Source organism: Carcharodon carcharias, chromosome 8 (genome assembly GCF_017639515.1).
Source record: "Carcharodon carcharias isolate sCarCar2 chromosome 8, sCarCar2.pri, whole genome shotgun sequence".
NCBI lineage: Eukaryota > Metazoa > Chordata > Chondrichthyes > Lamniformes > Lamnidae > Carcharodon > Carcharodon carcharias.
The window spans coordinates 56,445,229-56,461,520 of NC_054474.1; the positions used below are offsets into that span (position 1 = coordinate 56,445,229).

The 16,292-nt window shown below is 40.3% G+C and overlaps 1 protein-coding gene across 1 annotated transcript in view; it reads left to right on the top strand.

The window, feature by feature from the left end:
* The first annotated feature begins 4,685 nt into the window (after positions 1-4,685).
* Positions 4,686-16,292, top strand: part of LOC121281438 (glutamate receptor ionotropic, delta-2-like) — a 448,441-nt gene continuing 436,834 nt past the window's right edge. The window contains exon 1 of the mRNA XM_041194383.1: positions 4,686-5,646. Within this exon, the coding sequence (XP_041050317.1) occupies positions 5,562-5,646 (85 nt within the window). The 5' untranslated portion in view covers positions 4,686-5,561. The remainder of the gene's footprint in view (positions 5,647-16,292) is intronic.

The following is a 16,292-nucleotide window of genomic DNA, read 5'->3' on the forward strand; positions in this document are numbered from 1 at the left end:
GCCAATTGCTGCCCGCGATTGGCTGCGCACCGCCATTTTACATAGGCAGCCTATTAAGGCCTGCCCGGTGTGACACACAGCCGGTAGCACTACCTGTGCGGGAGGGTGGAGGAAGGAGAGTTGGGGCCTGCACTTTTTTGCACATGCACATGAAACAGCCGCAGAAATCTCCCTGAGGTACGGAGCTGCCTCAGGGAGATTAAGCACATATTGAAATCTTTTAACAAAGAGAGAGAAAATTTATTTACACATGTCACCTCATGTTGGGACATGTTTGTCAATTTACCAAAATTTATTTATTGATTTTATTAAACCTTCAGGAAACCTCACCCCGCCCATTGATGAAGTTTTCTGAAAAACGTGAAGGCCGCTTGGGCTCTTTACCTGCCCGCCAACCTTAAGGTTGGACGGGCAGTACTGTTAATTATCTAAATTATTTCCCTAATACCCTTAATAGGCCTTTGACAGTTCAGTGGGCACGCAGCCGCCCCTGGCGTGCGCCCATCAAATGAAAAATCTAAATGACGCGCTATGACTTTGGGATGCCCAACGTCATCTCACGTCATTTTATATGTCGGCGTGTTGGGCGCACCCCTGCACGCTGACATGAAAATTCTAGCCCTGGAAATCTTTATATTTTGAAATTTGAAATCATATGCTTTAATTCCTACTGTTGTCCCATCACTGACAGCCATAAAATCCATATCTTTGACCAAGATTTGTTCACTACAACTCATTTTCCTCCTTTGGTTTGGTGTTAATTTTTTATGATCAGTACCGGGCAAGTTATCATTATTCGCCTAACAGCAGACAACTGCCAGTTCATTATGGTTGGAGTCCCCAAATTATTTCCTTTTCCTTCCTGAATTGGAAGTCTGATAATACTCACAATGAGATTATCGGACAAAACATATGTACACTCAGAACTAGATTCGCCCCGCACTGTTTTCTCTCTCGCACACAGCAAGAAAAAGATGCACACCATACTGATAGGGATCAAACTTCACTAATCCATATACTGCTTTATTAAATGACTACAGAATCACAGTGCAGAAGAGGCCATATGGCCCATCGAGTCCGCACCGACACGTGAGAAACACCTGACCTACCTACCTACCTATTCCTATTTTCGAGCACTTGGCCCATAGCCTTGAATGTTATGATGTGCCAAGTGCTCATCCAGGTACTTTTTAAAGGATGTGAGGCAACCCTCCTCCACCACCCTCCCAGGCAGTGCATTCCAGACCGCCACCACCCTCTGGGTAAAAAAGTTTTTCCTCGCATCTCCCCTAAACCTCCTGCCCCTCACCTTGAATTTATGTCTTCTTGTGACTGACCTTTCATCTAAGGGGATCAGCAGCTCCCTATCCACCCTGTTCATGCCCCTCATAATCTTGTACACCTCGATCAGGTCGCCCTTCAGTCTTCTCTGCTCCAATGAAAACAACCCAAGTCTATCCAACCTCTCTTCATAACTTAAATGTTTCATCCCAGGCAACATTCTGGTGAATCTCCTCTGCACCCTCTCCAGTGAAATCACATACATTAGGGAAAACCAAAGCAAACAAACATACATTAGATTAACACAGAAGTTGCTAGGAAAATCATATATGCTTCAGGATATTAAGAAGTAGGATAGATTTCTGCTCACTTGTAGTCAATGGTTAGAAAATCTAGCTTGAAATGCCATAAGCTAACGATTTATTTTTCAAGTTGGCCTTTGTCTTTGAAATCCTGACTTAAACTAAGGGCTTCTCAGCTGCTAACCAACATAAAACTGTAACAAAATGTAAAATGGTAAAGAGGCATTTTATGGCTTATTGTAGCAACATAAGGGATAGGTCATTTTAAGGCTATAATTGTCAGGTTTAAGCAAATTATTAATATATGGTAATTGACATGAAAGGGGCAATTTCAAGTTACTTCATAACTGTAACTTCTTTAGTGATCTTTTCCTGGTATATTTCAGAAGGAAGACACTGCTATATAATTTTAAAGTGTAGAAAATGGCTACACAGATTTGTATTGGTGTAACCCCAGAAAATCTATCTGTTATTTTGATTTAGTCCTGATGGTTATAGACGGGATTTCCTTCTTACCAGCAAAGGAACGGCTTTCACTGGTTCAGTTTACTGCCAACTTATGCTTTTTGTTTCACGGTAGTCAGGGGAAAATTCCATTAATCTGCTGTCTTTTCCAGCATGGTGCCCTCTACAGGGGATCTGCGATGTCTATAAACAAAGCAAGCAATAGTGAGATTCGACAAAGAATCAGATTGAAGTATTCTCCCTGAGACACATGGGATCCAAGCCAGGAAATATAAAGCAGGAAATATAAATTAGATTTAAATGATGTAAGAGAAAGCAAAATAAAGATTGGAAAATACAGATGAAACTAAGGAAAAAAGATAAGCAAGACAAACAGAAAAAAAGTAAAAAAATGTAATTTTTAAAAAAATCTGCAACATTATTTTTTTTTCTGAAGGAAAAAGGCTCCACTCTTGTAAACTAAATTTTCAGCGATAGATAGACAGTTCATAAGTAATTATCACTTCCAAACTTGTAAAAACTCACTTATTCTTAAATGCACCAGCCCTAATATTTTCAACCATCTTTAGTGTGGGCTAAATAGGTAAGCATCCCAAGTTCAGGTATACCTACAGGGATTTCATTGCTGAGTCTGTTGTTGAGGACTGCAACAGCGCACCCTGTGAAAAAACAGGATGCCTCTGACAGAAACTTCTAGATCTTCGCATTTAACTGTGCAGTTGCAGACATGAGAAGTAGCTGCCAGATTTACCTTGCAATAACACCAAGTGCTAATAAACTCCCGTCACTGTTATAGCAAAATCCAGGGCATTGTTAGTGAACTATGCATATAAAAAGGGAACATTCTCTGCTATCACTGAACTATTACATAGATTTGAGACAAAGTAACTTAATATCATAACATTCAGGACAATTTTAATCTTAGGCACCTATCATGAGCAGTTAGTGGATTGATGTGACTGTACACTGTTATTGCCAAGTGGTCCAAGCCACTTTGAGGTCCAGGGCCTTATTTACATGATGCTGCTAAGTTGCAGGCAGCAAACTGTTACTCTTGAGGCGGATTGTCAGTTGCAGAGGGACGGAAATCAGGCATTTTCTCTGCTAATCTGACCAACATTTGGAGCCCCCAGATGGAGTTGGAGATCCCGGTGAGCACACTAATGGGTTCGGTGATTCAATACTAGTATAAATGGACAGACCATCAGCAGGGCATATTCTGCCCAATTGTTCTTTGGGATTGCAATTGGATTCTTATATATGTCATAACATGTCACTTTGCATATTACAGATGATCCCTTGTCTGAAACAGGAAGGAACTTCTCAGGATCGAGATGGTGGAAGCTGGGCCATTAGTGTAAACAGGGCAGGAAGTTACACCATTTTCAAACTGCTGCTTCTCACTTATACCAGGTATTGTATTCTGAAACCAATATTATGAATATTTGAGCAAGTTGGAACTTTTCTTTTTCAAGCTTATGATCTAGCTTCCAAACTTCTCTCCACTTTTCTTCTATTTTGGTATTTTGCAAAAAATAATTATGATCAGTACTTCTCTAAAATGTCCCCTTTAGTTCATTCTATATTACAAGCATGTTATTAACTGTTCCTTCTCCTCCTTATGTTGTTGTAGTCACTCTTCTCCTACTCTAATTAATTCTTTTCTATGACCTAAGAACTCTGGAATTCCTTTACTTGGTCGTTCCCACTTGCTACTATTTTTAGACTTTTAAGAAGCACTTAATCTCTTACTCTTTTCAACTGTGATGTTGCCCTGAACAATGGATCTTTGCTGTTCTCTTGAATTTCTCAATATGTTTTACATTGGTGTTTTTTAGTGCAAAGCATAGAGTGATTGCTATGCATTGGGTTACATACTTAGACTTCTAAATCCGACTCTTAACTGAACAGCAGAATCCGAGACCCCACTTCTTTTGTGAGTTTAAGTCTGCGACCACTATAAGGAAGTTGAAGTTAGCAGTGTAAATAGAGAAGCCAACATGTGGGTGTGAGTTTCCTACAACTGGAACTAAACAAGTGACAATATAAAAATGTTTTAGCAATGTATAGGAAATATAGAGCCAAGGATAAATGACGAGGAATCTTTGATTTATTTTTTAAAAGGCTGTCTGTGAAATAAATTCGGTCAGATTTAAAGCAGTTCCTAGATGGTATGAGTGGACAGACACCTGCTGGTCATTGTGCACTGCCAGAAATGGAAACAAAGTTGCTGTTAACATCTTGATGCTATACAAGGAGAGCTTCCTTGTTTTTCTGTGTTGTTGCCAAAAGAAAACATTCGCCTGCTAAATTCGATATTCTTCTCTCTCCTGAGTTATTGGACCTATCTACTCCTGGAATTATCTTCCTCACCTGCCAGCTCCATATACATGACTATTGAGTGAATTAGCTGACAGCTACTTAAGCAGTGCTTTCCAATGACGTCATGGGAAACGAGCACTAAATAGCAGATTGGTCCCATTCCCATTAGTTTAATGCAACACAAAAATGCCCATTAGTTATTAAGGTCGCTGTTTGTTTTTTATAGGCTGCGTCCTCCTGACGACGGGATTACGATAGTTCTCCCTATCATTCTTTTCACTCTCATTAGTTTTTTTCATTGAGAACTGCAACTCATCCAAGTACGAGGACACATCAAACCGTGTTAGTCTCAAAGACTTCAAGGGATTAGCAGCTCACAAGCGCATGGATCGTTTTGGATTTCTAGCGTGCCCGCTTTGAATGTTGCTAACAATCCGTGACGAGTTTTCGATGAACACAAGATATTTCTGCATGTCCTATTCCGGAGAATGCTGCATAACGTCAATTTTGCTACTTACGCAAATTGAACGTATTCCCAGTTATTGCCGCTAGTGGCTGTGTGGACCCGATTTATCTGGTGTCTCATGTTTTGACCGCTTTTAAAGCTTTGTTCCAATACAATTATTTCAGGAGATAGCGGTGGTTTGCACCTCTGCTGCCTATCAGGAAACATTAGCTGAAACCAGAGTACAACGCAAGAAACAGACGAAAGGTCTCTGCAGAGGCTCTGCAGTTGAAGATTGTACTATTTCACTGCTTTGTCTTCTCCGCTTTCGTTTTTTTTTTGGCTGTCATGGATTTTATGCTACTGACAGTCATTGAATCGGTAACTGCCACTTACGGTGAAATACGATTATTTGCAACACCATGAATAGCGGCGGCTGGGAAAGTAACCTGAAGCTGTTCCTGTTGAATCCCGCATCTTTTCGCTATAGTTTACCTTGTCACTTTGTGCTTTCAACCAATCTTTTGAAGAGTGGAATTGAGGGACAGGCTGTGTTGGCTATTTTTCTTTAATGTCCGTAAAGTTCTAGAAACGGATTTTCTACCACTAGCAAAAAAGCAATAGTTTCAATATAGATGTTTGAATTAGTCGGAAAAAATTTGGATCGGAGGGTTTTGTTTTTACGTTATGTTTTATGCAGCGGATATTGAATGTGACTGCTGTCTCCAACTGACTGATTAAAGGAAATGGAAGTTTTCGCTGCTCTGATTGTGTCCATCTCTTGGATCTTATGTACCGACACTGTAACGAGTGATTCCATAATTCACATAGGTAAGGCTATGATCGCTTTTTTTTGTTAAACATAGGACAGTGACACATTGACGTGAGCGTACCGGAGTCGGTTTCGAACCCAAATAGAATGAGAGTTTTTGTTTAAATGTTAATTGTATCTAGTAACCCAGGATCTATATTCGCTAATGCATTTTCATTAAACAATGACATTGCAAGGGTGCCAATTTGACTTTTCATGAAAACCATGGTTTCGAATGTTTAGCAATTATCACGTGGAGTTTGAACGCCTGAGAAAGCAGCGATTTTATCTCAAAGTTACCTTTGACCCTTGTAAAATAACGCTACAAACTATTCAGATTGCCATAATTAGACTTTTACATGTGCTAAGTTACACGTTCCTAACTGCACAAGTAATAAATGGATAAAATAGTTACCAAGTAATGCAATTCTGTAAAAAAGCAATTGAACTGGGGTTCTGCAGATTTGCATAACTTAATTTACTTTAATGTATTGAAAGCCTCGAACGATTCCATTAGCAAGTATTATATTGGCAAGATCCATATATCACACGTAATGGGTCACTAATGCATGTATGAACTGTTAACCTGCGAAAAGAAAAAATACAATAAAGGTCCAATAGAACTTGACTAAATAATTCTACGTGATTCTGGTCGCACGAGCAATGGGTGAATCGGCCCCAAAACTGACCTAAGTCTAATAGCAATTTGTTCTGTAGTTAAAAGAGTGAGAAAGCGGGCCTCCTCACTTCCCTTGTAACTGTCCATCGGGAAAGCACAATTACTGCCCGGCAGAGGAAACCGAAGTGGGGAGGAAAAATAAGGAATGATTGGTGAGAAGTGCCGCAGTTCCATTCTGCAGAGGTTGTCATATCGTATATTTATCATGGGAAAGGTCGAACGAACCGAATCAAATGGAGACGAGTATACGAGGTCCAGTGTCTTCATACATGCAGAGTGGATACCAGATGTTCAGTTCGAGCAATGCAGAGCGTCCTTGGTACAAGAGAATGCCTTCAACCCATTGCAACACTAGCCTTCACCCGGTGTACAAGCACAAGAGTTGAGGGGATTGGTGGGGTGGTGTTGGACAGGCGGCAGGAGGCCGGGTGGAGGGGGCAGGGAGAGTGCAATCAACTGACTGACCAGTAGTTCTAGCAATCTCAGAAGTGGGTGCTGCTGGGACTGCAGGCGGGCCCCAGGATGAAGAGGACATGGCCACCACCAGAGAGAGGTAAGTGTGGTGTTTTGGCTGTGGAGAGATCGGTGAACCTATAGAGCAGGTTGAGGTGGGGGGAGGCGTTGGTTTTGGAAGCAAGGTGGGGAGGCGCAAAGAGGGAGTAACATCTAGGGGGAGTGTCCCCAATGAGCTTAGGGCACCCCCAAATTATGTACCCCCTTCCAAACTTTTCAACAAATTTGTTGAACAAATGGAGTTCTCATTCTCGACAGCCTGCCACTGCCCAGTATACTATGGCAGTGGAGGTAATTGAGAGTCTTAACTGGGCAATAATTGGCTACATAAAGGCCTCAACAGGCCAAAGTGTAGGAGAGCTAATGGGCGCCTTACCTAGCTTCATATTATGGGGACCAGGCCGGGGACGATCGGTTAGGCGGCGGACTAGCTGCCTGCCCTATTTAATGTCCCCCCCCCCCGCTCAACCCGGCGTCTGAAAATGCTAGGCAGGGAGCTGTAAAATCCAGCCCATGGATTCTGCATCTCTTACACTTTTTTCTTCATTTGTCTTTTTCCTCTCTCTTATTTCTCGAGCGGCCTTTTATATGTTGCACTTGCATCTTTTTCTTTCGACTTTTGCTTTCCCTGCAAATCTTTCATGATTTCCTAGGGATGCAAGTTCCCTCTCCTACACATCCTTTTGCACTGCAACCCCGCTATTTTTTTTATTCTCACACGTGCTTGCTCCCTCACTCTTGCACCCACCCCAGAGAAATAAAAAAACAGAAATTGCTGGAAATGCTGAACAAATTTTGCAGCATCTGTGAAGAGGAACAGGAACAGAGTTAGGGTTTCAGATCAATTACTACTTTTTGGTTTTATACCCTTCCTCGTGCATGCACTTCATGCCTTGCTGCCTCATCATCTTGCTCCTCTGCAATTAATCCTCTTTATATGCAAAAGATTTTTCAGAATATGTGTTACCTCTGTGTACTTTTTGCCCCAATGCTGAGGGTTCTCAGAAAGTACTGTTGTTAATGGACATTCTATGACTGCACCGTACTTCAGGATTCAAAATATCTGGCACTTGGTACTTTATTTCACAATTTCCCTGTAACCTGGGCTTTCTCGGCTCCTCCTGCCTCCCCTCATTCAATGGTGTGCATATGTTATCTCTTCACTCTATCATTTGCCTTCTCCCTTTTCCTGCATTGATTTGCCTGCTCATGAGTTACTATGGCCTAACACATGCATATGTTCTACCTTCCTCCTGGCTAGCTGATTCTTCTGTCTCCCAGAATCTTTACCAGGCTAACTCATCCTGCTCTGAAAGATAAGTACAACAGTTCAAACCATCATTAAAATGCAAGTACCAGAATAATTTAACAAACAGTTGTATTCACTTGAGCTTTTTACTGAAATGTGGTTTTCCCAGTTTGAAGTTTTTAATAAATCTATCTGGGAGGGAATCCACCCTTCATGCGCACCCAGCAAAATGGCACTGGTGTTTAGGCTTTCTCCAACACTTAATTCACATTTGAATGGCTTGATAGGAAAACTGCTTCTGTGTATTACTGAAAATGTACACCATTTACATCTTGCATCACTGAATTAGTGTGGTTGCAGCCTAACAATTAATCTTGGGGTAAATTGCTCACTGATAAATCTGTTGGGTGCCTATTACATAGATTGGATGATGCAAAGAATCACGCTGTTGGTTCATTTCACCAACAACTAGTCAAGATTTATTTACAAACAGAATGATACACAAATACTACTTGGGCAAAATGCCAATAGAACAAAACTAAGATGAAATAACTGGAATCCATCCGCAAGAAAAACTACCATTTTCGGAAACCTGAATTTTTTTTCAGGTTCTTGCAAGAGCTAATTGGGATTATGTGCATATTTTTGGGACAAAATATATGATCTTTGTGCACCATCAAAATGTTATGCATCCTTACTAGAACTGAAGATTAGTATCTAAGATATTAGTCACATGAGACCTACCTGTTGTAAAGCAATTCTTTTCAGACATCTGCTAAGCAAAAATTTAAGTTTCCACCTTTATATGGTATGGAATAATGGCCTTTTAACAGAATTGCCTTTTGCTCTTGCATCCTATCACAACTAGAAATTTACAGCACCAAAGGTCTGTTAGGGATCTTGTTCACCCTTCAAAATGAAGATGAATAAGTTCTTCATCTGCAATATTTGCTAGGGTTCCACTGGCTATGTAGGTAACCGCTAAGGCCGATCTGTGCGCAGAAGGTCCTGCTGCAAATAGGACAGGATATCACAGATGATTGAGTTTTGGACAAGTTTTCAGAGGATTCCTCTGCTTGCATTTTCTCTCTGCTTCTGATAATGTGCTTGCTTTTCAAGGAGGCTGTACTTTTTTTATTTGGTTGCATCAGGTGTAGCAATCCTGGGCGAGCTTTTTCAGGACTCGAAGTTGCTATCAAAATTCCGAGGTGAAGCCTTCGCGTGTCATTGTAGAACTTCCTTTGAGCACCATGAGAGTGCACTACAGGCTCTAACTCTATAGAAGGTTCGCTTTGGTAAGCGAGTGCCAGGCATTCTGGCTACAAGACCAGCCTAACACAGTTGTGACTATCTCGATATGGTGTGGATGCCTGGCATTCCAGCATGGGTGAGCACCTTAGTATCTGGTATTTTGTCCTACCACCTGATCTTCAGAAACTTCCTAAGGCAGATCAAGTGCAGAATGGCACAGGCACCTTCCACATTGTGGGTAAGAAGAGAGGACCTCTTGGGGGTTTTCTGATGTATTACGTACATAAAGCATAAGTTTCCAGCACAGATTTGGGCATGTGCTGTGAGAGTGAAGACTAAATGGTGGGACTGAGAATTGTGGGGCAACAACTTATAAGTTCAGGTAGAGCTCCTTTAGATAGGTATTTGTGAGATTTTGTTCTGTTGAATGAGAATGTTCTGGAATGAGAGAGCAGTGCTTCATTTCAGAGGTAGCATTGAAAGTAATGCTTGGGTGATGTGAAGGAGGATTGTAATCTTTAACCCTGAGGGAATCTCCTCTGGAGCTCTGTGGTAGAATTAGTGAATCACAAAAATGTAATGTGAACTGTTAAGTCTTGCTTACAGATAGTTTAAGATCCAGTTGCATTTTTTTTTTAAAGTCGGCATTGTTGTCATCATGGCTCAAGACAGTATCCCATGTTGCTCAGAAACCATCAACCTTGGGTGGAACTACCTTGAAATAATTGAACCATAGGCTGGTACAATAAATAAATATTGGCAACTGCTTAACTATCTGGTAACTACCACGATGTAATTCTGGTGGTAATGTAAAAAATGCACATTGATAGAGTAGAATCCCTTTGTATTTGCATTTACACAGGAGTCTATATGATGTAGTGTGGTGCAACAATGAAATTAGCATTTTTGGGAAGCTAGTCATTCTGGAAAAGTAATAGTCTTTGACTATTGATCATGGTCCTCCATAAGGAAAATGATAGCTCCTTGGCCCTGGCTAACAATGAATAATTTATTTGATGTATGCAGCACTGCACTGTGTACTGGCTGGTCTGTCACCTGTCCTGAAAATACTCTGGCATAGAAATCAAGATGGATGTTACTTACCTTAGGCCACAGTCATTCTAGTTGTATAAGAAGTTTGGAGATCTGGTTACAGAAGTTGATAAAGTTCTGTAATTACATCCCTGCATAAACACACAAAAAAAATCAACAATTAATACATTGGTGCGCATTTATGTTCAAAAAACTGGCGTAATCTACACATATTTCTTTGGGCATTCACTGGTCTGCTATGCTCTTTTCCAATGCAACTGCACCTGCCCCTGCTGATAGCTGTAGAAAACATCGTCCTCCAGCTTCCTAAGAATGTGAGGAATACATTCAGCAATATCCTTTGTATGCAAGGGTGGCTGATGCTTATCAGTGTATAACCCCTTTTGAATTGGCAAAAACAGTGAACAACAAAAAACCCTGAAATTTAGGATATGGATATGGTAGTTTTAAAAGTCTGATAATGAAAAGCTGGCTGCAAGCTGTCATATCATGATTGGAAAAGAGAACAACTGGTTCATTCAGAGAAAGTTAACGAGATTTGATAAAGGTGTTCAAAATTATGGATGGTTTCATTTATTAAATAAGGAGAAACTAGTTTCAATGACAGCAAAGTCAGTAGCCAGAGAACAGACATAAGGTGATAGGTGACATGAGAAAATGTTGTCTTATGCAATGCGTTGTTGTGATCTATATGGCATTGCCTAAACCACTGGCAGATCCAGATTCTAGAGTAACTTGCAAAGGAAATTGGATATGTATTGTAAGGTAGCAGGGCGGGGGAGTGGGGAATACAGGGCTCTGGAGACAGAACCAGTGTGCCACTAATCGGATAGCTCTTTCAAAGAGCAAGCACAGGCAGAATGGACTGAATAGCCTGTTGCTGTATCATTTTATGATACTATGATTATATATGGCTACAGTTTGCTTACTGATATTTGCAGCAATATATTTATTTTAAATAGACCTGTGGTTCATGATCCAAACCTGCATTTTTTGTGTGCTGTTAATGAAAGTTGTGTGCCAGAAGATTAACAATAGCCCTTTTACCATAATATTTTACACTAGAGAATTCACAGATGGTCAATCCAATTTTCTACTGGGAACATAAGAAATTGGAGCAGGAGTATGCCATTCAGCCCCTTGAGCCCGCTCTTCAATTCAGTAAGACCATGGTTGATCTGATTGTGGCTTTAACTCCACTTTCCTACTTGCCATCCATAACCCTTAATTCCCTTGTCAATCACAAATCTACTTAACTCTGCTTTGAATACATTCAAGAGAATTCCAAACAATAACAACCCTCTGGGAGAAGAAATTCCTCTTCACCTCTATCTTAAATAAAAGACCACTTATTTTTAAACTGGGCCCTCTAATTCTAGTTTCCCCCACGAGAGCAAACATCCTCTCAGCATCTGTTAAGCCCCTCAAAATCTTAAGTTTCAATAAGATCACCTCTCATTCTTCTAAACTCCAATGAATATAGGCCCAACCTGCTCAACCTTTTCTCATAAGACAAAGGCCTGATCCCAGGAATCAGCCTAATGTACCTTCTCTGAGCTGCTTCCAAAGCAAGTATGTCCCTCCTTAAGTATGTAATAAAAACAAAAATGCTGGAAAAACTCAGCAGGTCTGGCAGCATCTGTGGAGAGAGAAACAGAGTTAACATTGAGTCGTATGACTTCTGCAAAGCTCTGAAGAAGAGTTGGACAGACTCAACATTGGGCAGAATTTTGCCGTTGGTGAGCGGGGGTGGGGCCCGCTCGCCGTCTTGTAAAATGATGCGGGATGACGTCAGGGGGAATCCCCCAACGTCATCCCACCCCATTTAAATTTTCAGGAAGGCGGGGGGCACAGCAAAATCAGCTGTGCGCTCGCCGACTTGTCAATGGCCAATTGAGGCTATTGACAGGATCATTTAAACAATTAAAGGACCTGCCCGTCCAACCTTAAGGTTGGCGGGCAGACCAGGAGCTCCGGTGGGCAATAGAAAAAAACATGAAACCTCATCCATCAGCGGGATGAGGTTTCATGCAGGATTTTAAACAGTTTAATAAAGTTTTACTGTAATTTATGAACATGTCCCATCCCATGTGACATTGTCACATGAGGGGGACATGTTAAGGATTTTGTTTTAATTTCTATTAATCTTTTTAAAAGTGTCAGCTATCTCCCTGAGGCAGCACTTAGCCTCAGGGAGATGTGCGCTCTTTTGTGCGCATGCGCAATAGAGCGCACTCTCGCTTTTGGGGAATTCTCTCTTTCCCCCCCCCCCCCCCACCATGCACAGGAAGCGCATAGTGCTTCCCACCAGACGTCACACTGGGCGGGCCTTAATTGGCCCACCTGTGTAAAATGGCGGCAGGCATCGGCTCCTCGCCCGCCAGAGATTGGGTTGGGTCCGCCCCACCCGACGGGCAGAAAGTTCTGCCCATTAACTCTGTTTCTCGCTCCACAGATGCTGCCAGACCTGAGTTTTTCCAGCAAGTTTTTTTATTTCAGATTTCCAACATCTGCACTATTTTGCTTTCCTCAAGTATGTATTATTTTCTATTGTAAAAAATGGAAAGCACTATATGATCAGCAATGTACCTTCTAACCTGTGTGGACATGCAGCAACCCCAAGTTCCCATGCAGGTGAGCACAAGTTGACCTGTTTAAGTGATGATGCAAAAAAAAAACGGATTGTACATTAAATGAATAGGCTGCGCACAACAAAATAAGACAAAATGGTGGCTGTCAGTCTATGCACATAATTTTAAAATCATTTATTCATAGCAATTATAATTACACAAGAGTTTAAAAAAACAAGATTCTTTTAGCACAAATACTTATATGAACTATTGTGAATTCATTTGATTTTATATGTTCTTTGAATGCATTTCTTATGAAGCCTGATAACCAAGGTTTTTGGAGGATAGACTCCTTTGTGTGTCGGTGAGACAGTGTTCCCTCTTACTGGATGAACTCTGATTGCCAAATAGAGAAACGGAAAGAGTTGAATGCTGAACTCTCAAACAGGGAAACCTCACATCTGTTCAATCATCCTTCTGGGTATCCAAGGTAGAATACAACACACAAGATCAAAAGAAATATCACCACTAGGTAAGTAATTATGTTATTCAAGTTTATTATTCAGTTTGAAGAATGTCAACAGAAGCCCCTTGGCTCTTGGCTTTGTCTAATTTTGACACGTAACTTGCATATTAAATAGTTTGGCTTATATAACAACACTATAGTGCCTGACATTCATTGCAAATTCCATATGCATTTAAATCTGAGTGAATTGCTGATGCAATTAACTTGTAAATATAGGCAAGCAGCAGTGCAGGAGGGAATCACTGACTGACTGTCTCACCCTAATGCCTAGCCCGGAATGCATTTGAGTATTGTCTTGCCTCTTAACAAAACTGAAATAAATGTAATTTAAAAAAAGTATTTTGGAATCCATACTTGACCTATCTAATGCCGGTAAATGTAAATTATAATAATACTGGTTTATGTCAGGTAATTAGAGATAACGACGTTATGGTGCTAGAATTGAAATTGAGGGCTCAACACAACTGTGTAAAATAGTAACTTGTTGTTGGATCACTATAGAAGGTCCACCACTACATTCCTGGGACAATGAAGGATTGCTATAAATGCATCCAGGTGCCCAGATCCCAAGAGCAAATTAAAAAATGAATGTTAGGAATATGTTGCATATAATATAGAGTGTAAGATGTTTGGAAGTTAAAATTATCATAAGGAGCACCCTTCAAAATTTGAGTTAAACAAATTAATGCATTAGGGCTGTGATCCAATGCATTGCCTTTTCATCTCTGGCACTGAAATTCAAATCCAACCTGGGCTGAAGGGTTGAAAACTCCTATCTGCTATGAGATGTTATGTGAAATTAATTTGGGTTTTTTTTCAACTTGGTTGCTAATGAATGTGGACTGATAACACAAAATTGCTCCCAATGACACTAATTTCTTAAACTCCAGGTAGCTTAGAGAATGGCTGGCTGAGTTGGGAAGTAACATAGAGAATATTATTTTGAAAATGTGGTACAACCTACAACCTTGAGGCAGCATATTGTACAGCATGGAGAGTTTTACTTTGCATTTGTGAGTAATTGTTGATGCTGACGACAAAGTGTGAGGAGTCTTCTATTTCATAGCACTGATATCCTTCTCATTGTTGAACACACATTTATTTACTGTTTGTAGATTTGCCTTTCTACATATTGTTTTGGTGTTGATGGACGTCTGGCTTCAGTGTTCAAATGACATGATTTAAAAGCCTGTAGTACTGTGACTTATTCCGTTGCATCTCGGAGAAGCACATAATAATAGATATTAATGCATCTGTGGGCTCAAATAAACTTTTATTATTAGAGTTAATGTTTGATCTTGAGTTTCAAAGACAGGGTGGGGGAGAAATAATCAAATTTCTCACAATTTATGTGTGATACATGTAATATTACAGTACTTTCATTCCTGGACAATTGGTTTAAAATGAGGAATGTCAACACACTGCAATCTTGGGATTAATTTTACAGTAGCCAAAGAAAGGACCAATTCGCAAAACTATTTTTGCCAAGCAGGATATCTCTCCCAGATGATCTCAAATGCTACCCTGAAGATGATAGTAGAAAGTGAATAAGCATGACCTGGGGTTGAATTTTTTCGAACCAATTTTCTTTTATTGTGTGTTACTTCTTCATTCTCACCATTTAATGTCCATGATGCAGCATGTTGATCTTTTAAAATGTTGTGCAGCCTACATTCTTTTTTACCTTTTTAAGAAGTAGAGTAATCTAAGAAGAAAAAGCCCCTCATATGCCTACTCAATTATTCTGTTACAGCAGATATCACAGTTGAGGCAAAGTGTTTTTTTTTTATTTCCAATAGTTTTCTCTGTTAAACTACTGAAAAATAATTCAGCCAAGTTTGTTCCCAATCATACCATTTATTTCTCATCTTTTATGTTTTTGTTTCAAAATTATTCTTGCTCCGATCTTTAAATTATGAATTTTAGTTCATATATTATTGTTATAGACAGGAGGGGGTTTAGTTTAAATAGCCCTGGTTTCTCCTCTCTCTACCTATCCTTAAACAGAAAGGCATTTTGTTTTTGACTCCCTTCTTTATAAATGCTGGAGTGTTTCCTAACCTCTCAGTTTTAGTGTAATCCAATTTCTTATAATAACTCCGCAGCAAACTCAAGGGTGAGCTCAGAGGATTAGTTTATTCGCGCACACCCAAAATGCGGGAGGGGGTGTCGCTACATAGTGCCTCTGTGCATTTATACATAGAGGGATAGAAAAACAAAGATGTACAGGGCAAAGACTACAGAGCAAATAATTAATGTTTCATGTGAGTCCAGAATCGAAGTCCAATGATATACTCCTTTAGAGAAATCGTCAGGTTGAAAACTGATGCTGGATAATTCACTTTTCCAGTAGAGATGACTTCCATGATGAGACAAGCACACTGAGATGAATTAGTCTTGTAGGTAATAGTATAGAAAATCAGAGGTTCTAGTAAAAACAGTGTAGATGGGAACCAGGCATTCAAACCTGGATAGAACCCATTTTCTGAGCTGCTGCTTGGCATATGGAAAATGGCAGATTGCCTTGCACGACAGCCACACTGGTTCTCCCAGCTAGAAGGGTCATGTCACATGACTCCCACCTCTCCAACTTTGACTTTGGCAAAGGATGTATATTCCTTTGTCTGGGTTTCTGAGATTGTTAATATTCCAACCGTTAAGTATTTGAAAGGAAGATGGCAGGCTCCTTTGTCCTGGCAGATTACTTGGCTCCGGTTGGCCAAGCTTAATATATGAATTGAACATGGCCTCTGTATACTTCCCTTTTGAATTTGATCCCTGCAGTCCACAGAGGCTGTTAGCGTCCCTTCAGAGATAATGAGACA